Source organism: Xenopus laevis, chromosome 9_10S (genome assembly GCF_017654675.1).
Source record: "Xenopus laevis strain J_2021 chromosome 9_10S, Xenopus_laevis_v10.1, whole genome shotgun sequence".
NCBI classification, from domain to species: Eukaryota; Metazoa; Chordata; class Amphibia; order Anura; family Pipidae; genus Xenopus; species Xenopus laevis.
In genome coordinates, this window is record NC_054388.1 from 8,989,492 (window position 1) to 9,014,441 (window position 24,950).

General features: G+C 41.4%; 1 protein-coding gene across 1 annotated transcript in view; it reads right to left on the bottom strand.

Annotated features, from left to right (window-relative positions):
- Positions 1-24,950, bottom strand: part of prex1.S (phosphatidylinositol-3,4,5-trisphosphate-dependent Rac exchange factor 1 S homeolog) — a 168,949-nt gene that overhangs the window by 42,430 nt on the left and 101,569 nt on the right. The window contains exons 10-15 of the mRNA XM_041579090.1: positions 23,010-23,154; positions 17,102-17,202; positions 14,141-14,244; positions 7,973-8,022; positions 2,511-2,586; positions 484-556 (exon numbers count right to left, since the gene is read on the bottom strand). Coding sequence (XP_041435024.1) covers positions 484-556; positions 2,511-2,586; positions 7,973-8,022; positions 14,141-14,244; positions 17,102-17,202; positions 23,010-23,154 — 549 coding nt within the window. The remainder of the gene's footprint in view (positions 1-483; positions 557-2,510; positions 2,587-7,972; positions 8,023-14,140; positions 14,245-17,101; positions 17,203-23,009; positions 23,155-24,950) is intronic.

A 24,950-nucleotide genomic window follows, 5' to 3' on the forward strand; every position in this document is an offset into this window, starting at 1 on the left:
CCCTTTCACATGTTGGCAATACTTGTCCTTTAATGGTTAGGTGCCAGACTTGAAGTTGAATGGAACACATAACCTGTCTGGATCAGTACCAGTTAATATGTTGTGGCCTTAAACACCCAGAACATGTCATTAAGTTCATGTCATGAAGCCGCTAACCAGAAATGAACAATAGTACCCATAGTGCCTGGGCTTCCCAGCGAGTAAATTGTAAAACTGTCTGTGTGATTTCTCAAACCACAGAGCAATGACAAAGTCTAAAATTAGGTCCAGTAGATGCCAAACCAGCCTGCCATACCCAGAGTCAGCGGGAGAGGAGCTCATCATACAGCCTGTTGCACCCAATCAGAATTTAGCTTTAACTAGTACAGAGCAATTAGTATAATGAACCCAAGAATATAATTGGTGGCGGTCACTTATTGCACCAAATCATAACTTGTATAAAGTGTGATCTTCGTTTCCTCTGTGATAATATTTGTTAATTACCGTGATGCATGAAGCCGTTATTGCAGAGTCCCACGCCTAACGCCACCGCCTCTTCTCGGGTCTGACAGTCCCCCTGTAGGGAATAAAACAAAATGAAAAATGAAATGAATTTGTCTGTGTGCCAGCAACAACACAATAAACTTATTTTTTGCAGGTTTTGGATTTCGACCGAATCCTTGTTCCTGACCGAACTGAATCCGAATCCTTAAAATCATGTGACTTTTTGTTGCAAAACAAGGAAGTAACATTTTTTTCAGAGTGGCTCTCATTTCCCCTCCCCCTCACTGATTTCGGATTCGGCCGAATCTTTCCCAAAGGATTCAGGGGTTCAGCCGAATCCAAAATAGCGGATTGGGTGCATCCCTACTTATAACAGAAAGAGAGAGAGATATTTAGTCAATCGTTGATTTGGCTAAATACAGGCTTTTCCCCATTCTATAGGCAGTTAGCGACATTGTTCAGCAGGGGAACAAAATCCGTTCATTCCTATTAATAGACATTTTGAGCAAGATGACAAGAGAGTAACTATTACCGGCTTCTCTTTGTTCCTTTCTTGTGATATGATTCTGAGAGGTGGGAGTCATTGTCTCCACTAATTTATACTCAAATTTTCTGCAGTTCCGTGTGAGCTCTAACTAACTAAGATGAAGGAGCCACAAACTGAGCAGTTTCAGGGCAGGCTTTAGAGTAGGGGGGCCTGGGATAGAACAAATGAATACCTTTTGCTTTTTAGCTGTTGTAAAACTACACCTTTCAGAACTGCCAACAGCCTTTGGCTTTCAGTGAGCACTAGAAGTTCTACCTTAAATTATCTTACCTCCATGCCCTACTGTCATAATCTTGCCTCCATGTCCTACTATCATTATCTTGCCCTACTGTCATTATCTTACCTCCATGCCCCACTGTCATTATCTTGCTCCCATCTTGCCCTGCTGTCTTATCTTACCTCCATGTCCTACTGCCATTATCTTGCTTCCATCTTACCCTACTGTCATTAACTTGCCTCCATATCCTACTATCATTATCTTGCCCTACTGTCATTATCTTACCTCCATGTCCTACTGCCATTATCTTGCTTCCATCTTGCCCTACTGTAATTATCTTGCCCCCATGTTCTACTGTCATTATCTTGCTCCCATCTTACCCTACTGTCATTAACTTGCCTCCATGTCCTACTGTCATTATCTTGCCCTACTGTCATTAACTTGCTTCCATGTCCTACTGTCATTATCTTGCTCCCATCTTGCGCTACTGTCATTAACTTGCCTCCATGTCCTACTGTCATTATCTTGCCCTACTGTCATTATCTTGCCCTACTGTCATTATCTTTCCTCCATGTCCTACTGTCATTATCTTGCCCTACTGTCATTATCTTGCCCTACTGTCATTATCTTTCCTCCATGTCCTACTGTCATTATCTTGCCCTACTGTCATTATCTTGCCCTACTGTCATTATCTTTCCTCCATGGTATACAAATTACATCCAATGGACAGCACTCCTTTTTCCATAAAACCGTCTTTATTTTTCTTAGGACAGCAACATTATCATTATCATTATCATTATCTTGCCTCCATGTCCTACTATCATTGTCTTGCCTCCATGTCTTACGATCTTTATCTTGCTTCCATCTTGCCCTACTGTCATTATCTTGCCTCCATGCCCTGCTGTCATTATCTTGCTTCCATCTTGCCCTACTGTCACCACTTGTCCCTACTGTCTTTCATATTGTCACAATGTGACCATCTTGCCCTACTGTCACCATCTGGCCTCCAACTTGCCCTGCTGTCATTATCTTGCCTCCAACTTCTTATCCTGTTCCTTGCCCTACTGTTGCCGAGGGCCGAGGGCCGAGGGCAAAGCTGGCAATTTGGAGACATAAAAAGCATAAAGAAGTACAGCAGCTCCCATAATTATTAACACAAAAATAAAGTGACAATAACCCCCTAAAGTAAATTACGGGCATAATTTTGTATCTGAAGGAGGTAACCAGATCCCATAAAAGCATAATGAAAAGCATGTACAATACCTGTGATATCAACCAATCTACAAGCTTGCTGCCCGGAATAACAGATTTGTATGTTTTCAAGTGGTAATCGCGGTCTCTATAGAAACAGAACAATAGGACGTGGTTATATAACTCCAAGGGACAGGATCCGGAAAAGGGTTTTGGTTGGGAAAGTGAATAACATCAGACTTTGGATGCAGGTACCTGTGAATAATGGTACTACTGACTGTTCAACACTGAGATTTGTTTTTTATTATAGTAACAGTAACGCCAAAAAATGACACTTAGTGGGTACAGGAGCAAGAACTCTGTGTATTGGCATTACTTCTGCACCCCTTAGTGCTCCAGCACTTGCACCTATACATAAATGAGCTTAAAGGTGTTTTAAAAATGAGCTCAAGTCAATGGGGTTACAGGCGATTTTCAGTAGGACAAGTTAAGCTGGCAGCAAAGTTCTGTGTTTGCCATTGGCATTAGAGCCTGTGCCACAGTGCCAAAAGTGGTAGTTACATTGCTAGTGTTCTGGGTCGCTGACCCCAGCAACCAGAGAAAAAAGTTTTACTTTTGAAAGCAGAGGAGCAGTAGCAAACGAAACTCCTGCAGTGGCACATAAGGTTATTCCCATCGCTACATTAACAGTTAATGGAAAAGTGGAAACGGCTCCTTTAGCCCAAATTAGCGACTGCAGATCAGGAACCTTTTAATGAACAAACGTAAACATCTTCCCCTTTGATGTGTGGCCTAAAGGAATCATTCAGCTGCTCTAAGCACTTCTGCCTTTCATATGGGAAACCAAACAAAGGCAAGGTTGGATCCCAGACATCTTACAAAGGGAAAATGTTACAAAGAGGAATAGAAGATCTAAAGCATAAGTTTATTGATTGAGATTAAGAAACCTTGTGCTGGAACATCATGATCACGATATAAACATATACTTACATCATAAATGAAAGTCTAATTTCTTGACTTGTAATAAATACTGTACAAAGCAAAAGAGCAAAGGACTCCCAGAAACAGCGCATAACGTCGGAGCATTTATTACGGCACAATTAGTCGTGGCATTAATTTGCTATTTTTGGCCTAGAAGCTGCGGGGGTGGCTAAAGTGCGCTTTAATGTAAAAGATTCATTAACTACTCGTATTAGACTCTTAAACGACTTTCAGAACCCAATTAACTCTCCAGAAAGAAAAGTACTTGAGTTAATATAAATAACAGCAAAGCTTTCCGATAAGGCACAACGCTTTTTCGCTTTTAACCCATTTTGTCCGGGGAAGGATCGGGAAATGTTATGCATGTTTCTTACGCTGCCTGCAGAGATGTTAAACCTGATATCTGTGAATGATGGCTTCCCAGGGGATGCTGGGAAGTGTAGTTCAACAGCAGACTAAGGTTTAGGGTCAGGGCACACGCTCAGATCCGGGGAGATTAGTTGGCCGGCGACAAATCTCCTCTTCTTCAGGGCGACTTGTCTCACCGAATTGCCTCCCGTCGGCTAGAATGTAAGTCGCCGACGGGATGGCACTCGGATTGCTTCGTTTTCTGAAGTTGCCTTAGAGGAAACTTTGGGTGGCTTAGGAAAACGAAGCGCTCCAAGTGCCACCCCGCCGTCGATTTACATTCTAGCCGGCGGGAGGCATTTCGTTGAGATTAGTCGCCCTGAAGAAGAGGAGATTTGTTGCCAGGCGACTAATCTCCCCGGATCTGAGCGTGTGCCCTGGCCCCTGACCCTAAAAGTACAAGGGTCACGGAGGTGAGAAAATTGTCCGTGCTAATGTCCCAAGAATATAATCCCCATGTGATATACAGAAGTGCAGCCAAACCACAAACGATATTATACAGGCGCGTTCAAACAAGAGATTCTACAGAGCTTTGATATCCTCCGGCATTTGTAACATATGCCCTGAGGATAAAGTAAGCACAGCTGCTAATCTCTACACTCTCCAACTACTGTTTAGTTTATCTATCTATCTATCTAGGTCCCGTGCATTCTGGATAATAGGTCCCAAACCTGTATTATGGATGCACCAAATCCACTATTTGGGATTCATGAAAGATTCGTCCGAATACCGAATTGAATCTGAATTTTCATTTGCAAATTAGCGACAGGAAGGGAAAAAGTGTTAAAACTTTTTGTCACTTCCTTGTTTTGTGACTTCCCTTCCATATGTATATTAGGATTTGGATTCGGTTTGGCCAGGCACAAGGATTTTGCCCGAATCCCGAACCAAATCCTGGATTCGGTGCATCCCTAATATTTATATATATACACCTCGGAGGAGGCCGAAACGTTAGGCTGTAAGCTTTGCAATAAAAACATTTTTATTTTTATGAATAAGACCTGAGAGTGCGGATCTTTTGGATTTTTGGTGAATAATATATTTGATACTGCACCTAGGCATATGAACTTTTTATTCGAGAGTGCCGGCATTCCGTGGTGTTTTTGTGTCTCAAAATTGTTACAAAGTATCTTATTTGCATCTGTTACCTGTTCTGGGCTCTCTGCTAAAAGCCAATTAAGTCAGAAACTTTGTTTCTTTTTCTGGCTGTTCAGTGCAGAGAAAAGAGGGACTTTCCAGTACGAAAAAGGGACAGTTGGGAGGTATGGCACAGGGGTTTTTATGGATTATCAGAGGTAAACGACTTTAGCATCACCATATCCAATGCCAATGGCAAGTGCCGCTTGGAGTGCTGTGAAGGGAACCCCCATTGCACTCTGGAGCTGTAGAAACAAGTCCTCTGGAGGGATAAATGACATCTCGCCATCTGGAAAACTGATGGGAAGGACTGGGATTGGCAGATGCCAGGAAAACACTACCTACCTAAATGCATGAATGCGAAACCAGGAAAAGCGTTTATTTTATTTTGACTGCAGGTTTAATTCGCCCATGTCCATTTTCATTCAAAACAAATCAGGCTTGGAAGCAAAATATTAAAAAAAAAAAAAAAACAGCATTACAAAAAGGAAAATTCCAATCAGATGGGCCAGGAAAAAAAAGAAAAAAAAAAGAATCCCTGCCCTTTACTTGCCAAGTACAAACAGGAACTTGAAAAAATTGCTAGATAATGTTATTTTTGTGGTATTTAAGGAGAGGCCAGCTCACCAGAAACATTGGCACGTCACCCGGCGAACTGAAAATGTGCTTTAAAGCAAAACAAGTTTATTTGCCAAACCTCAGACAGACGGCACCTTGTACTTGAGACGGGCCGTGGCACTTCGGAGCCAACAGAGATTTAGCAACCTGCTAGGGGTTTTATGATTTTGTTTTATATTTTCGCTGATGTCAGACATTTCTTGAATGTAGATAGATTGTGCCTTGAATTAGTGGCTGAACTGAAGGGATAGGCAAGCAATGTGCTCCCATCTTCAGCCACTGTCATGGTAACAAAAGCCTATGCCTTATAGAACTACGAAGCACCATCGGAATGTGTTGTGGTCTTTGTCTATTTCTATGTGGTTAATATAAAGTCAAATCTCAGCTACAGGAACCCTTCACCTTCAGTTGTTCAGTGAGCAAAAGTTATATATCAAAGGCTTGTAGTCGTTTTGGACAGGCAGTAGGATCTCAGTGCATGCCTAGAATACAGAAACGTTGTACTTCACCAACTATAATATTGGTACCAGCAGTCAAGGTGCATCTAGATCGGCGATCCCCAACCAGTAGATCATGAGCAACATGTTGCCCACCAACTCCTTGGATTTTGCTCGCAGTGGCCTCAATGCAGAAGCTTATTTTTGAATTCCAGGCAAGTTTTAGTTGCATAAAAACCAAGGGTATTGCCAAACAAAGGCTCACGTAGGCTGCCAGTCCACATGGGGGGGGGCTACCAAATTTCCCAACTGTGCACCAACCAGGAACATTTTTCATGCTTTCCTTGCTCCAAAACTCTTTTAACATATGAATGTTTCTCGCAGGTTAAAAAAAAAGTCAGGGACTCCCATCAAGATGGAAGAAAGTCTACGATACCAGGAATTTCCATTGAGGCTGCTTTCTCTGGAAGCAGCTTGACTAAAACCACAAAGAATAGGATCCCCCAGTAAATGAAAAGTTAAGGCTAGAAGTAAAAAAAATAAACCAATATACAACCTTCAAAGACCTACAAGACGTTGACAGGCATCATGGTCACTTTGGTTGACCTCTGGATCATATGAGCTCTTTTGGGTAGATTAAAGAGGGGCAATCCATTGTGAATGGAGGCCTGCCAAGGGCGATATACCCCTTATGGCAGTTATAATGGCATAATGATTTCAAAATGTTTAGCTCAAGCTTTGCACACAGTGCAAGTAGTATCCTCACTGGAGGACCTTATTGCATTAAGCTGGCCTGAAGCCCTGGAGAGCTGGAAGCCTGTGGTTCCATAATAGAAATACGAGGTATATTACTCAAAATGAAGAACCAGAAGGGGCCTCTTGCCCATTATTGCTGTTGCCTATTCTTGTTATCTCTATAAACATTGAAGGACACGAGGTCACATTTCATGCTAGATTAGAAGATGCCTGGAAGAGGTCTCACTGTGGGGAAGCGCTGGAAATCTTCTCGGATGAGGTCAGCAGAGCGCGAATTCGCTTTCACAAAGCACTTTGAATTTATCTTTTAGCGTTTTATTCCTGAAAGAGGCTTTAACCAAAGGAATCCAAGAAGGTTTTCAGATGCTAATGCCAGTCGGGGAACCTCTATGTGGACTTGTTATATGTGTGTGAGGTCTGACGTAACAAAGGTCACGCGCACATATCAGCGTTAACTCAATTCATAGGCGTAACTGAAGTGCTCATCTTAAATGGATCAGCTTCCCTTCCTATATCATTATCTGAAAGGTGTTTACACCAGTTGCAAGAGGATTAGAGGAAACATAAGCCAATAATGTAATATCATAGGCCATACCAGACCTTATAAGCAATGTGCACAATAATATTGTAACCCTATTAAAAATCAGTTCCTTAAAGATAAGGAAAATGAGGACTTTTCCGATGATCGGCACCGTTATTGATTGTTGAGCTAAACACAGAGGACTCTAAGTGGATGGTTTTATTAACCAAAAGGTTTCCATAGGGGAAAATCCCAAGCCAATTGCACAATTTGATTGTACGGCCTGGTTCTGATTCATTTATCTAATTTAGCTTGAAATGATGCAAAATTCTGATTGATAACAGGTTGGAGACCCTCTTAGCATGACAAAGGCCTGTGACACAAAGTGACTGCAGTGTAGGGAACTCGTCCCATGAAAATACAAACTGAAGAACATTACTGGCCTCATCTGTTTATCCCCAATGATGCCCCATGAATATTTTAGGCTTGTGTACCATATGGCCTCATAAAGGATTTCAGCAGTACAGGTATGGGATTGATAATACAGAAATCTTGGGACCTCAGACCAGTGACAGCTAAATAGATTGCTGCTGTGTAATTGTGTCTCTGTAAATGTACAACGCTGATTAAATAAATCCCAAGAGGGGTCATTACTGGAGATAATGTGTAAGACTTACTTGACCACTGGAGTAAGAAGGCTGTGCAGCCGACAGTAGAGCCTCACGCCCTGTAAGGATAAAAACATGTTTATAAGTTTCATCCAGGCCACATTAGAAGCAACCAAGCGCAAACAGGCAAATAATAAACATGAGAAGCTGCAGGACCTGAAACAGACTGGAACCTAGGATACCTTAAAGAGCTCACTATATGCAAAAATAATCCTGCAGAATTGTGCTTATTACAGGGGAATACATATGCTGCTATAGTTTTATGGGATCTCTCTGTACAAACTATGAGCAAACTTAGGTGGCTGTTCCTGCTGAATTGTGCTTAGTACAGGGGAATACCTATGCTGCCATAGTTTTATGGTATCTCTCTCTACAGGCTATAAGCAAACTTAGGGGGATGTTCCTGCTGAATTTTGCTTAGTACAGGAGGAGAATACCTATGCTGCCATAGTTTTATGGGATCTCTCTGTACAGACTATGAGCAAACTTAGGGGACTGTTCCTGCTGAATTGTGCTTAGTACAGGGGAATACCTATGCTGCCATAGTTTTATGGTATCTCTCTCTACAGGCTATAAGCAAACTTAGGGGGCTGTTCCTGCTGAATTTTGCTTAGTACAGGAGAATACCTATGCTGCCATAGTTTTATGGGATCTCTCTGTACAGACTATGAGCAAACTTAGGGGACTGTTCCTGCTGAATTGTGCTTAGTACAGGGGAATACCTATGCTGCCATAGTTTTATGGTATCTCTCTCTACAGGCTATAAGCAAACTTAGGGGGCTGTTCCTGCTGAATTTTGCTTAGTACAGGAGAATACCTATGCTGCCATAGTTTTATGGGATCTCTCTGTACAGGCTATAAGCAAACTTAGGGGACTGTTCCTGCTGAATTGTGCTTAGTACAGGGGAATACCTATGATGCCATAGATTTATGGGATCTCTCTGTACAGACTATGAGCAAACTTAGGGGACTGTTCCTGCTGAATTGTGTTTAGTACAGGGGAATACCTTTGCTGCCATAGTTTTATGGTATCTCTCTGTACAAACTATGAGCAAACTTAGGGGACTGTTCCTGCTGAATTGTGCTTAGTACAGGGGAATACCTATGCTGCCATAGTTTTATGGTATCTCTCTGTACAAACTATGAGCAAACTTAGGGGACTGTTCCTGCTGAATTGTGTTTAGTACAGGGGAATACCTATGCTGCCATAGTTTTATGGTATCTCTCTGTACAAACTATGAGCAAACTTAGGGGACTGTTCCTGCTGAATTGTGCTTAGTACAGGGAATACCTATGCTGCGATAGTTTTATGGGATCTCTCAGTACAGACTATGAGCAAACTTAGGGGGTGTTCCTGCTGAATTGTGCTTAATACCTATGCTGTCATAGTTTTATGGTATCTCTCTGTACAGGCTATAAGCAAACTTAGGGGACTGTTCCTGCTGAATTGTGCTTAGTACAGGGGAATACCTATGCTGCCATAGATTTATGGGATCTCTCTGTACAGACTATGAGCAAACTTATGGGACTGTTCCTGCTGAATTGTGCTTAGTACAGAGGAATACTTATGCTGCTATAGTTTTATGGGCTCTCTCTGTACAGACTATGAGCAACTTTAGGGTTGTTTCTTTAAATGATATAGCAAGGATTTCAATTCCCCATGTCCCTGTACTGGCCTTTTGTGAGGATTACACAGCTAAACTGGCCATAGATGTTGAGATTTTTAAAAGATCCGATCATCATCGTGAGACCACGATTATCTCTGAACGATCGTACGAATTGACCATCAACTAAAAAGACCAATTTGACAGTAAAACAAAGGGGAGCTGCCTGCTTGGCCCTGCAAACATAGATACATTGCACTGGGACCGACAAAGATTTTTTGACCTGGCCGATCAATTTCCTGACAGATGTCGGCCGAAAAATCGTAAGATGTTTGATCGTTCGAATCCCACTAACCGCACGATAATTTCAAAGGATTGGTCGTTCGGCAAGAGAAATCTTTGCGTCTATGGGGAGCTTTAGAGGAGGCTATTCCACACCATTTCATCTGCACATTTTCTTTTGTGTTCAGAAACAGAGCACATTCTTTGGAACATTTTCATTTAGTTCCCTGTACTAAAATTGCTGCCTGGCACCTGTGGAGCGGTTAATACCGGTCAGAATGAGGCACAGAATGTCTTTGCAGATAAGCCCACCGTTTCTATGTAGCACCTATCTAATGCAAACATCTGCTGCTGTGCCTGGTTGGGGGGTAAGGGACAGATTTGATATATTCTCCCCTTTCACCTTATCAAGAGACAGGGTTAATAAGCAGGGTTAATAGGGCAGAGACACATGCTCAGATTTGGAGAGATTAATTGCCCAGCGACAAATCTCTTCTTCTTCGGTGCGACTAATCTCCCCAAACTGCCTCCCGCCGGCTAGAATGTAAATTGTCGGCGGGATGGCAATCGGTGTGCTTCGTTTTCCGAAGTCGCCCGAAATTGCTTCACGAGGAAACTTCGGATAACGAAGTGCACCGATTTACATTCTAGGCGGCGGGAGGCAGTTTGGGGAGATTAGTCGCCCCGAAGAAGAGGCGATTTAACGTCCGGCGACTAAATCTTACTGAATCTGAGCGTGTGCCCTGACCCTTAGAGATCAGAGCTACACGTAATTACACTTAAATGCCTTTAAAGGAACAGTAACACCTAAGAATGAAAGTGTTTTGGAGGGATACACAGTAGATAACAGATAAGTACTACTATAGTTTATATAAACAAGCTGCTGTGTAGCCATGGGGGCAGCCATTCAAGCACAAGATACACAGTAGATAACAGATAAGTTCTGAAGAATACCATTGTATACTACAGAGCTTATCTGTTATCTGCTGTGTATCCTGTGCCTTTTCTCCTTTTTCAGCTGTGCCCCGATGGCTACACAGCAGCTTGTTTATATAAACTATAGTAGTACTTATCTGTTATCTACTGTGTATCCTGTGCTTGAATGGCTGCCCCCATGGCTACACAGCAGCTTGTTTATATAAACTATAGTAGTACTTATCTGTTATCTACTGTGTATCCTGTGCTTGAATGGCTGCCCCCATGGCTACACAGCAGCTTGTTTATATAAATTATAGTAGTACTTACCTGTTATCTACTGTGTATCCTGTGCTTGAATGGCTGCCCCCATGGCTACACAGCAGCTTGTTTATATAAACTATAGTAATACTTATCTGTTATCTACTGTGTATCCTGTGCTTGAATGGCTGCCCCCATGGCTACACAGCAGCTTGTTTATATAAACTATAGTAGTACTTATCTGTTATCTACTGTGTATCCTGTGCTTGAATGGCTGCCCCCATGGCTACACAGCAGCTTGTTTATATAAATTATAGTAGTACTTACCTGTTATCTACTGTGTATCCTGTGCTTGAATGGCTGCCCCCATGGCTACACAGCAGTTTGTTTATATAAACTATAGTAGTACTTATCTGTTATCTACTGTGTATCCTGTGCTTGAATGGCTGCCCCCATGGCTACACAGCAGCTTGTTTATATAAACTATAGTAGTACTTATCTGTTATCTACTGTGTATCCTGTGCTTGAATGGCTGCCCCCATGGCTACACAGCAGCTTGTTTATATAAATTATAGTAGTACTTACCTGTTATCTACTGTGTATCCTGTGCTTGAATGGCTGCCCCCATGGCTACACAGCAGTTTGTTTATATAAACTATAGTAGAGTTTCTGAAGCAAACACACCCATTTCACCAGTGCAGGGCAACACAACATTATATTGTCATTCCTTTAAAACACTTTCATTTTTTGGTGTTACTGTTCCTTTAAATCTAATTTATTCGAAACGGACCGGTAACCTTTTGCTTTAATTGAAACTACAGGCAGGTCTGCTGGGAAGCTTAACAAAAAAATTATTTTACGCCTATGGTATCTCCCTACACAATAGAAAAGTGGTTTAACCCAATAGAAATTGGTTTTAAAGGTGCCGTGCACAATGAACATTGGGTTTTGCAGGAAACAAAAAGATATGAAACTAATTTTCTTTCCCCATGTGTTCCTATGAATGGGCCTTTCCCTAAATTAGTCCCACAGCGATGCGCCTTCCCCCTCTCATTAATGGGAAAAGGAGGTTCGGTAGCGTTGGATAACCCAGGACATTCATCAAGTTAATGAGCAGAGTCGGACTGGCCTCTTAATCTGTTATTTTATCTGGAATCCTGTTAACACAGCCGATATATTAGCAGCAGATCATGCCAACCAGATGCACCGATTAACAGGGTTGTTCACCTTTAAATTAACATTTATTATGATGTAGAGTGTGAAATTCTGACATAATTAGCAATTGGTTTTCATTTTTTATTATTTAGCTTTTTATTCAGCAGTTCTCCAGTTTGCAATTTCAGCCATCTGGTTGCTAGGGTCCAAATTGCCCTGGCAACCATACATTGATGTGACTAAAAGACTGAAGAGGGCCTGGATAGAAAGTTATAAAAAGTAGCAATAATAATTTGAATATCGAAATATATCACGTACTGTCTCTTTACAAATACTGTCTATTTAAAAACTTGCTGAATTGCTGTTTTAGTCATTTGGTGGACTTTGAAAAATCAAAGTTTTTTTTAAATACTTCGAATCGAATTCGATCGAATACGATCCGAATTTGATTCGAACGATTGAATACAGCCTATTCACTCGAAGTTGTAAAATGTTATTTATTTTTATTTTTAATACATTTTGGTTGGTCTTTTTTTATTCAAATTTCGAGTTGATGGGAGTTTAAAAAAGACTCATCCATCACCTCGAAATTCGACCCTTGATAAGTCTGACCCTAAACGTTAACGTGAAGGTGAACCACCCCTTTAATGCAATTAAAGCAGCATGTACAACGAGTACATTTACATTATATAATAAGGAGCTATAAAAGATTAAAGATTCCTGGCTTTATATGAGTGCTCATCTCGCCATAGAGCTGACATTTCACCATGCAGAAAGTGCTCTCTGTTCTGTAATGTGCCAGGAGGTGGCCCTTCCCATCAGGACGCAACAAATTAGCCAAAACCCACTACATTGCCAACAAGGTATGATGTCATATGATGACATAATGACCCAGGAAGCAGGTCTCATCTGTTTCTCAATATTTGCTAATCAGCCTAATGGGCCCATAGGAGGGGCAGCAGAACAATAGGGAATGGTTTCAAATCCAATGCCTGGGACATGTACATCAATCTCACCCCCGGACATCTATACAAATATATTATCCCAAAAGCATCCCTGCTCAAACGGAAAATGTTTTACACCTGTCAGTTGTACTCGCTTTCGCTTTGTGATTTATAAAATGTATAGGCCATAGCACACTTTCCTACCGTAGATATTCCCCTGTACTAAGCACAATTCAGCAGGAACAGCCCCTAAGTTTGCTCATAGTCTGTACAGAGAGATCCCATAAAACTATGGCAGCATAGGTATTCCCCTGTACTAAGCACAATTCAGCAGGAACAGCCCCTAAGTTTGCTCATAGTCTGTACAGAGAGATCCCATAAAACTATGGCAGCATAGGTATTCCCCTGTACTAAGCACAATTCAGCAGGAACAGCCCCTAAGTTTGCTCATAGTCTGTACAGAGAGATCCCATAAAACTATGGCAGCATAGGTATTCCCCTGTACTAAGCACAATTCAGCAGGAACAGCCCCCTAAGTTTGCTCATAGTCTGTACAGAGAGATCCCATAAAACTATGGCAGCATAGGTATTCCCCTGTACTAAGCACAATTCAGCAGGAACAGCCCCCTAAGTTTGCTCATAGTCTGTACAGAAAGATACCATAAAACTATGGCAGCATAGGTATTCCCCTGTACTAAGCACAATTCAGCAGGAACAGCCCCCTAAGTTTGCTCATAGTCTGTACAGAAAGATACCATAAAACTATGGCAGCATAGGTATTCCCCTGTACTAAGCACAATTCAGCAGGAACAGTCCCCTAAGTTTGCTCATAGTATGTACAGAGAGATCCCATAAAACTATGGCAGCATAGGTATTCCCCTGTACTAAGCACAATTCAGCAGGAAAATAATGGCTTTTATGTCCCAGTTTCTCTAGTGTTTTCTAAGGTCTATTAGTTGCCTATTTGAAGTGTCCCTTGAAGAACTTACATCCTGGAAATTTTCGGTATAACATACCTTTGACATGATGTCCTCCAGTTCACTCCTCGCTTTGTAAGTGCCGTCATCATATCGGAAACGGTAGAGGACTTGCTCGTTCTTAAACTGATGTTTGTCTGAAACTGACCACATGGGAATTGGCTAATTAGCATTTACAAAGGTGCCCAGATTACAGCTAAGGCCCATAGAATCAGTGATGGGACCACTACCATAAAATCAGTGATGGGACCACTACCAAGTCTCCTGCCCCCACCCTCCTCCAGTCACTGGCACTCAGATCCTGAAAGAGTACTGCTGTGTATATTAGTGGTCTAAAACTGCTCAAAACGCAGAAACCACTAAAAATAGACAATTATGGTAAAATGCATATGTGCAGTCAAAGGAACATTCTGCTTAGGTTTTCCCATTAAATTTCTATTTGGGTTTGGACCTCCTTTAATCTGCAGGTGTCGGTTTTTCAAACCTTATTTCTCACAAACGTGATGTTCGTTCTTCCTCTTTGCCCTATTTCTTTTATATTTTAATATTTAAAGGGACAAGCTGGCAAGTCTAATAAACTGCAACACCACCTCATTCTCTGAGCAGCAGGGGCACAGCAGTGTGGTGAGTATTAGGTGCTATTGTTTACATCATAAAACAGCTATTTTTGGGCAGGAGTCAGAACCAGCAGTGCAGAGCTTTAAAACAAGATTTAGGGTGCAGGGCACCTTAAAGACTTTTTGTATGAAAGCGATGCGAACATGTTTTATAATAAAATTCCCCACCAACCACTGAACCCAGTAATGGGCAATTAAAGTTGTAAAGGTTTTCATAGACTAATATTCTTAAAGGGAAGAAAGAGCACGTAGCTGCCATATTGCTTTCCTCCTCTTGGAAGCAGCATAAGCAACTGAGATCAATTCCCTCCAGCAAGACATGTGACCAATGCAAAAGGATTTTATATCTAGTTTTCAAGATTATAGTATTTTTTTTACACTACAGGTATGGGATTTGTTATCCGGAAACCCGTTATCCGGAAACCTGTTATCCAGAAAGCTCCGAATTACGGAATGGCCGTCTCCCATAGACTCCATAATCCAAATTATCTCTATAATAATAAATCAGAAGCTTGTACTTGATCCCAACTAAGATATGATCAATCCTTATTGGAAGCAAAACAAGCCTTTTGGGTTTATTAATCTTTATTTAATTATCTAGTAGACTTAAAGGTAAGTAAACCTTTAAAATAAGTCAATGTAATATTGATGAGAGTGCTATACTAAACACTTTTGTAGTTTACATTCATTATATATTATCTTTTATTCCAAGATATTAAGGGATACATGTGCTGTTAATATGAATGAATTTGTTACAACAGCGCCACCTGCTGGTCAATTTCTGACCAGTTTGACCACCAAGTAGTCAAGGAAGTTGTCAGGAGAAAGAAAGAGGCTGCTCTGATGTTCTTCTACTTAGGAAAGATTTGAGAAAGGTTTCTATTTTTTTTCCTAAGCAGAAGAACATCAGCCTCTTTCTTTCTCCTGACAACTTCCTTGACTACTTGGTGGTCAAACTGGTCAGAAATTGACCAGCAGGTGGCGCTGTTGTAACAAAATCCATTCATATTAACAGTACATGTATCCCTTAATATCTTGGAATAAAAAGAAAATAAATAATGAATGTAAATTACAAAAGTGCTTAGAATAGAACTCTCATCAATTGTACATTCACTTCTTTAATGGTTTACTTATATTTTAAGGTAGGAAGATCCAAAAAATGGATAATAACAGAAAGTCGCGAGCATTCTGCATAACAGGTCCCATACCTGCACTAACAATGAATATGAAAAACGAGCACCCAGCCGACCGGCCACCATTGGCAGAAAATTAAATTAGTTAGAAGAGGAAAGACTTTTGATACTTCCACTCCTCAATAGCTTTTCCGTCGGCCGAATAAACAGCAGGCGGCGCTGTTCTTATTACTAGAAGTGTAAAAACTGCATTAGACAACAAATGCGACTGGAAGACTACACCATTTTATATCCATTTATTTCTAGGGTTTACATTCCCTTTATTGGTGCACTAAGCAATATACTCACCCATCTACTCACTCTATCTTTTAAAAATGTCACTGCAATCTATGCCTCGTATCTCGCTCGAGGCTGACGGCTCAATATTTAGGGGATTGCACAACCCTTAACCCAAAAGGCTCTCTTCCCTGTACATAATGGGGAATTTGGACGCAGCACTAGATCTAGAAGTGTTCTCAGAACATCACACAGATAAAGGAATTGTTTTCCAATAAAAAAAGCTGAGGAATTTTTATCGCTGAATAAATATAAGCAGCTTGTCAAAATGTTGGAACCGCAGACTTTCGATTGCCTAATCGTCATATCACCGAGTGGCTGCCAGGAATGTTGTGAAATGAATGGAATGTAAAATTCAGATTCATCCTATAGGTTGTTGGAACATTTTTTTGACATTATATATATATAGTTTTACTAGGATTATGGACTTTAAAAGGGTAGTTCACCATTAAATTAACTTTAATAATTCCGAGACAATCTGCAGTGTTTTTTTTAAATTCATCATCTTGTTTAGCAGCTCTAGTTTGGATACTGTATATAGAAGCTATCTTGTTGCTAGAGTCCAATGTACCATAGCAACCAGGCAGTGGTGTGAGCGAGAGAGTAGGAATAGGAGAGGGCCTGAATGGAAAGATAAGGAATAAAGTAACAATAAAAATGTAGCCTTGGAGAGTAATAGCTCTTTGGTTGATTCCAGGGTCATGCCATAGACCATATTTCAGGTTCAAAACATTCAAGTCAAACCTGAAAGTCAATTCAGAATTCCTAAAATATTATATTTATCTCAAATTAATAAAAAGATGTTTAAGAAACTGTAAATCAAATTGTTATTACAGAACACACTTTATACAATTCCCTACCACTCAAGGATTTATTGGAGAACACACAACGTAACGTTGGTGCATCAAGCCTACCATGATGGATGATCCCATTCTCCAGCAGAGCTTGGCCCAGATTGACCCCTTCTTCTGCTTTGCTGATCTCTCCGTTCTCCATCAGCCAAGATACGAGCTCGCTGCAACAGACAAGCAGGCGACACAATGCATTAATAAACACCTATAAATTCATTAGAGGCAATATTCCCTGACAAGTATCTGATAATTGCCAACACAGCAACGCTCAACGGGAAGTCATAAACATGATCAGCAGAACTAGAAAGCAGCCATAGATCCTTGCTTGGGTTTCTCATGTGCATATGACCAATGGAGAGGGACAACGGTCAAAGAAAAGGCCTCAATTTAATACAATTTTGGTTTCTGGCCCATCCTCCCTCCCCATGGTCCATAACCTTTGTTCCCAAATTCCAACACCGCTCTTGTGAGCAACAGTGTCTGGTACTTGTACAGTATGTTGGTAAGGTCCCCCACTCACTTAAGGTGGCCATAGACATAGAGATCTCTCCCCGATTTGCCCACATTGAAGTGGGCGATATCGGGCTGATCCAATCGTGGGCTTTAGGGCCCAATGAACAGATCATAATGGATCCAATACAGGCGGTTGGATTGCGGGACCGCATAGATGCACAGATGTGGCCGCGATCCAACGGGATTTTTTAACCTGCCCAATCGAGATCTGGCCCCACACATGGGCCAGTAAGCTGCCGACTCGGTCTGTCAACAGCTTTTATCGGCCCGTGTATGGAGGCCTTTACTTCAAGGCACACCATGTCCAAATAATGCACAACTATGATTTTATATAAATACATAAATACAGATATGGGACCTGTTATCCAGAGTGCTTGGGACCTGGAAGTCTCCCAGATAAGGAGACTTTCCATAATTTGGATCTCCCATATTTTAAGTCTGCTTTAATGACTACAATAGGCTGGTTTTGCCTCCAGTAAGGATTAATTATATCTTAATTAGGATCAAGTACAAGCTACTGTTTTATTAAACATGCATGGGATGTGTTATCTGGAAACCCATTATCCAGAAAAAGCATTTTAATCAAATAATCCAAACTTTTAAAAATGTATTTCCTTTTTCTCTGTAATAATAAAACAGTAGCTTGTACTTGATCCCAACTAGTGATGGGCGAATTTGCGCGATTCGCCGCCAGCGAATAAATTCGCGAAACACCCGCGAAAATTCGCGGAAAAAATTCGCCAGCGTCAAATTTTTTTTTTCGAAAAAACAGACGCCGGCATAAAAAACGAGACGCCGGAGCCGTTTTCGCAAATTTTTCGCAGTTTCTCGAATTTCGCGCGAAATTCGCAAATTTTCCGGCGAAGCGAAAATTCGCCCATCACTAATCCCAACTAAGATATAATTTATCCTTATTCAAGGCAAAACAATCCTATTGGGTTTCATTAATGTTTAAATTATTTTTTTAAGCAGACTTAAGTTCATTGTTGGACTGGGCTAGCGGGACACCGGGAAAAAACCCGGTGGGCCCCGCCGGACCAGACCTGGCCCTTGTGGGGGATTGCGGTTCGGGTAGGGGGGCCAGAGGGCACTTCGATTCTGGGGCCCAGGGGGTGGTGGGGGCCCCCAGTCCGATGCTGCTTAAGGTATAGGGATCCAAATTACATAAAGACCTCTTATCTGAAAAACTAGGTCCAGAGCATTTTTGGAAACATGCCTCATACCTGTAATAGAGAAAAAGGAAATCATGTATACAAATCTGAACTATTTGCTTAAAATGGGAGGGTCCTTCCCATAATTCTGAGCTTTCTTTTTTTTCCCCAGTCCCAGCAATAAAATGCCCCCGTGTATAGTCTTATAAGTTCAGATGAATAGTTTTCATTACAGAAGGATTTTACCAAAACAATATCAATATATGGTGATATATTCAGCTGTTAAAAAGCAGAAATACGTTGCTATTGGAAACACGTAGGATTCCATGAAATACAAGTTATTATTCTCCCCGCTACAAAATTAAAGAATTCAATTACCTACACCAGCACAACAAAATATAAACCAGCTGCGATCCCTTTCCCTACCGTGCAATTAGCGACTGGTATGATTATCATTACTTAATTACTGAACGCCCTCCAAGCTGAAGAGCCCTATAAATAAGAGGCCTTTTAGCAGCGTGTATCCAGGGTAACCCATTGAGTTTAATATAGAGCTGTTGTCTGGGACATTGCTATAAAGCGGTTTATGATTGGCTGGAACGTGCCTTATTCATCCGCTCCTTTTATTGAGCAGCACTGGGGAAAGTGAAGTGTGATTATGGCAGTGACGTGTTTATGGGTCATTTCGTACAAGGATCAAAGCAAAGGTAATGGCACTGCCTGTCTGTTTTTAACAATAACACACAGACAATTCCTCGGTTGCAAAAAGTAGGATTATTATACCATAGAATTTAGCTTCCTGTACAGAAGAAAATGAGGTATGGTCCTTATCTAATTCACTAATTATTGCTATTTGGTGTAAAAATGATAAAGGAACACTGAAACCAAATAACTGTATAACTTGTGTGTTACCTCCTCGTCACGCTTGTTTAAATTAATCATTAGGTGGTTGTGATTCGATAAAAGAACCAAAGAATTTTGGACTACTGACTCCTTTAAAAAGGAGAACTAAACCCCCCAATAAGAAAAGCCCCTACCTACTACCCTAAGTAGTCCCCCCTCCCTGCTTTCCCCCAACATAGTTCACTACCTCTGAAAGTGCCCCTAAGAGTTTGCTCACGTATAAGTGCAGAGTAAAGCTGGCCACAGACGCAGAGATCCGATCGTACGAATCAACGTACGATCGGACTTTCCCATCTCCCGACCTGCCACTAACCATTCAGATCAAAGTCTTACCAAATAAAGCAGTTAAAGAACAGATCAGCCGATGTTCTGCCCCTGACATTAATCGTACGATGTCGGGACTCTCCACATATGTTCCGAAAATCGTACAAATCCTCGATTCGTACAATGAGATCCTTGCGTCTATGGCCAGCTTAAGCGCAGTGGAGCTCATGAGCTCCATATCTGTTTATGTAGGTTGGCATCACTGGGCCACCATAAGGGTAAGTCCACACTGGGCGTTTAGGGGAGATTTGGTCACGTGGCGACTAATCACACGCGGCGGTTCGGTTTCCAAAGTTTCGGGCGACTTCGGAAAACGAACCGTCGCGTGTGATTAGCGCCGGCGTTTTTTCATTTTAGCCGGCACAGAGTCAGGGAAGGCGTTTGGGGAGATTGCTCGCCGCAAAAACAAGGCAATTAGTTGCCAGACGATCTTCCCAAAATGCCCAGTGTGGCCTGACCTAAATGTACCATTAAAAAACAGCATGTTTTTTTTAACTGCAAATCCTTAAGGGCTAGGACCACACAGGAAGATTTCAGGAAGATTTCAGGGAGATTGGTCGCCTGGCGACTAATCGCCGCATCTAATCTCCCTGAATGGCTTGCTGGTATCTCGAACCCGCTAGCGCTAAAGTCGCCTGCGCCTATTCACACGCGGCGACACGTTTTTCAAAGTCGCTCGAAATTGCCTTGTGAGGACGCACAAGACGCGGCGATTAGTCGCCAGGCGACCAATCTCCCTGAATCTTCCTGTGTGGCCCTAGCCTAACCCCCCAAGGAAGATCAAGCGTCTATAACCAATGGTCACAGGAAAGATCATAATTGTAACACGTATGGCCACTTTTACGCAAGAACTTACCCAAACATTTACAGCGATCACATCCCGATGCTTCTTTTATCATTTAACAAGGCATAAACAGCGCCTTTATTTTAAGGACATTGTTCCTTTGATGCCAAATCCAAACCAGATCAAGGAGCAGCTTATCATTTTATTTACACATACTCAGCACAATAGATCTAAAGAGAATTAATTTATAATTGGCTGCGACCGCACATCTGAATTTTTTTTTCTCACTCCCCTCTGTGAAGATTGAAAATAAATACAAGGCATCCAGTAAAAGCCACTTCCTCTGGCGCTCACTTGAACCTATTAATATGATGTCCCTCTTACCACAAACATACTTTATTCTGAGCAGCATCCATGGAGACATAAAGGCTAATAAAAAAATGATTTTTTAAAATTGCTGGCTGAGCTTTCCATCACATATGACTTTAGTGGAGAGGGAAACTGGTGTTACTGGGAGGTTGATGCCAAGTTATAAAGCAGTTATTTAAGGGGCACATTTACTAAGGGTCGAATATCGAGGGTTAATAAACCCTCGAATTCGACCCTCGAAGTAAAATCCTACGAATTCGAATATCCAATTCGAAGGATTTACTGCGAATCCTACGATCAAAGGATTTTAATCGATAGATCTAAGGATTTTCCTTCGATCAAAAAAACCTTAGAAAAGTGATGGGGAAGGTCCCCATAGTCTAACATTGTACCTCGGTAGGTTTAAACTGCCGAAGTAGGTAGTTGAAGTTTTTTTTTAAAGAGACAGTACTTCGACTATCAAATAGTCGAACGATTTTTACCTCGAAATTCAACGTTTTTTTTACTTCGAATACTTCACTCGAGCTTAGTAAATGTGCCCCTAAGTGTCTGACCCAGTAGCGATTGACTCAGTATGAATATTTATAATTGTTTAAATCTGCCGCCTCAACCTATTACATGTTTCCCATGTGCAACCAACTTACTACAAAGTCGGTCATTTGAAGTATTGAGTTCTGCTCATTATCATTCATACAGTGGTATAAGGTGACTTGCCAGGGTAACCAGGCCCGGATTTGCGGCAAGGCCGCATAGGCCCGGGCCTAGGGCGGCAAAGAAATAGGGGCGGCATGCCGCCCAGCCGCCGTTCAACTGCACCAGCTGCGCCGGCGCGCTGGGAAGGCGGGCGCTAGGCCTAGGGGCGCCCAAAAGTGAAATCCGGCGCTGAGGGTAACCCCCCACAAAAATAAATGTAGGGGTCTCTCTCCATGTCCTGTTTCCCCCACAGCCACAGGGTCTGCTCTAACAAAATGATGCAACTGGACTTAAGGTGGTCATACGTGTTTGCTGTGACCATAGGTTTGTTTTCGCTACCAACATTGAAAGCTAAACTGTCAGATATACGGGTAGAAACAAAAAAATTCTACCGGTATCTTAACATTTTGGAGATATTCACGCCCCATAAAAATTGTCCACCTTGGCCAATCGACAAGACGACCAATATCCAAGTCTTTTGCCAATATCGGTTCTCTCATCTTCCACCATACACTCGCCGAATCTGTGCATGGTGACATGCACCGCATTGGGGAATTAGTCTGCATCTCCAAAAATGTATATATACAGTATTTATAAATATATAATACACAAAAGCCATGAATATCTTGTAAATTATATCCTTATAAACGGTGAGTTCTGATGTCATCAGTTATAAACGGTGAGTTCTGATGTCATTTCTGTCACATGACTCACTGAAATTTGTGTATTATAATAAATAAAGTACCCCCAGTTGTAAAATATGAGGATATTAGAAGTTACCTCGGAGTTCCATGACCTGTATAAAAACACTCGGCCTTCGGCCTCGTGTTTTTATATGGTCATGAAACTCCTCGGTAACTTTTAATATCCTTATATTTTACAAGAGGGGGTACTTTATTCACTACATATTGTACTGTATGCATTCTGTAGTTGTCTGGATCTATGACACACGTCCTTTGTAATAAGATCCACAACCAGTCATATATAGGATCAAAATTTAGATCTATTTTCAGAAGAACATCTAAATAAGTATGAATTCAACTGAATATTTTGGGAGCCTTTTCTTCCTTTGTGAAATTCCACAAGCCCCTATAACGAGCTCTGACAGCAATGAATGGGTTACCCTGTCGACACAAGCCTCATTACGAATGCTGACCGTGATCTTCCACAAACCCAGCAGAGATTTTCAGGTCATGGGCATGAATGGTTCTATTCAGTCCCTAGCAGGACTTACTTGCCGTGAAAGCATTTGGGGATGGTGGTGAACTTTCTCCTCCGGTCTTTGATGAGGCTGGATCTCTTGCTCACCATGTGATAGAGTTTCTCCCCTTTCTCAGCGATCATCACATAGGCGTCTCTCTCCATCCCGAGCTTCAGACCTGAAGTGGAACAGATGCACTCCATTACAATAACATGTGTAGATGACATTGGATAACTGTTTGAAGATTTTTAACAAGGCTCTCTGATTGAGGAACCACCAGACTGTCTATTGCTAAAAACACATCTGACATAGATGCTAAATTGGTGGGACTGTAAGTGGTTCCAGAAGAATGCTTTATGGGTATGGCATATCAATCAAACATATATGTTAAAGGGATACTGTCATGGGAAAAAAAATTTTTCAAAATGAATCAGTTAATAGTGCTGCTCCAGCAGAATTCTGCACTGAAATCCATTTCTCAAAAGAGCAAACAGATTTTTTTATATTCAATTTTGAAATCTGACATGGGGCTAGACATATTGTCAATTTCCCAGCTGCCCCAAGTCATGTGACTTGTGCCTGCACTTTAGGAGAGAAATGCTTTCTGGCAGGCTGCTGTTTTTCCTTCTCAATGTAACTGAATGTGTCTCAGTGGGACATGGGTTTTTACTATTGAGTGTTGTTCTTAGATCTACCAGGCAGCTGTTATCTTGTGTTAGGGAGCTGTTATCTGGTTACCTTCCCATTGTTCTTTTGTTTGGCTGCTGGGGGGAAAAGGGAGGGGGGGTGATATCACTCCAACTTGCAGTACAGCAGTAAAGAGTGATTGAAGTTTATCAGAGCACAAGTCACATGACTTGGGGCAGCTGGGAAATTGACAATATGTCTCAGATTTAAAAATTAAATATAAAAAAATCTGTTTGCTCTTTTGAGAAATGGATTTCAGTGCAGAATTCTGCTGGAGCAGCACTATTAACGGATTCATTTTGAAAAATATTTTTTTTCCCATGACAGTATCCCTTTAAGGGGGTAGTTTAACTTTAATTTATCTTTAATTATGTTATAGAATGGATAATGCTTAGCAACTTTTCATTTGACCCTGTTTTTTTTAATAGTTTTTTTTTAATTATTTGGCTTCATCTTCTTCTGCCGCTTTCCAGCTTTCAAATGGGGGTCAACAACCCCAGAAGCCAAAAGTTATTGCTCTGTAAGGCTACACTTTTATTGTTCATTTGTATTACTAATCTTTCTATTTAGACTTTTTATCTTATCTCATATTCCAGTCCCTTAGTCAAACCGCTGGCTGGTTGCAAGGATAATTTGAATCCTAGCAACAAGATAGCTGTAGAAATTCCAAACGGGAGAGCTCCTGAACAAAAAGCTAATTCATTATAAAACAAATAGTAAAAAAATTAAGAGGAATTGCGATATTTTTCTCTATATCGTTTTAAAAGTTATTCGCCCGGCGATAAATCGGCTCTTCTTCAGGGCGACTAATCTCCCCGAACTGCCTCCAGTCGGCTAGAATCTAAATTGCCGGGAGGATGTCACTCGGGGTGCTTCGTTTTCGGAAACGCCCGAAGTTTCCTCGTGAGGCAACTTCGAGCAAGGAAGCGCACCGATTGCCATCCCACTGGCGATTTATATTCTAACCGGCTGGAGGCAGTTCGGGGAGATTAGACGCCCCCAAGAAAAGGAGATTTATCGCTGGGCAACTAATCTCCCCGAATCTGAGCGAGTGTCTCTGCCCTAAAGCAAATAAAGTTCTGTCTTGCATAAAAAGGGCACAAACTTAAGGAATTAAACATATTTTGATGTGAGCAACAAATTTTATAAGTGTGACTATTTTATCCAAATACATTCAGTGGGCGTTCAAATAATTCTGCCGCGCAACAATTTTTTCGTTGCGGCAGCAAAATTTAATCACTGGCGGCAAAACGAGGAAATTCGGCCCGAATTCCCGCCTGGCGAATT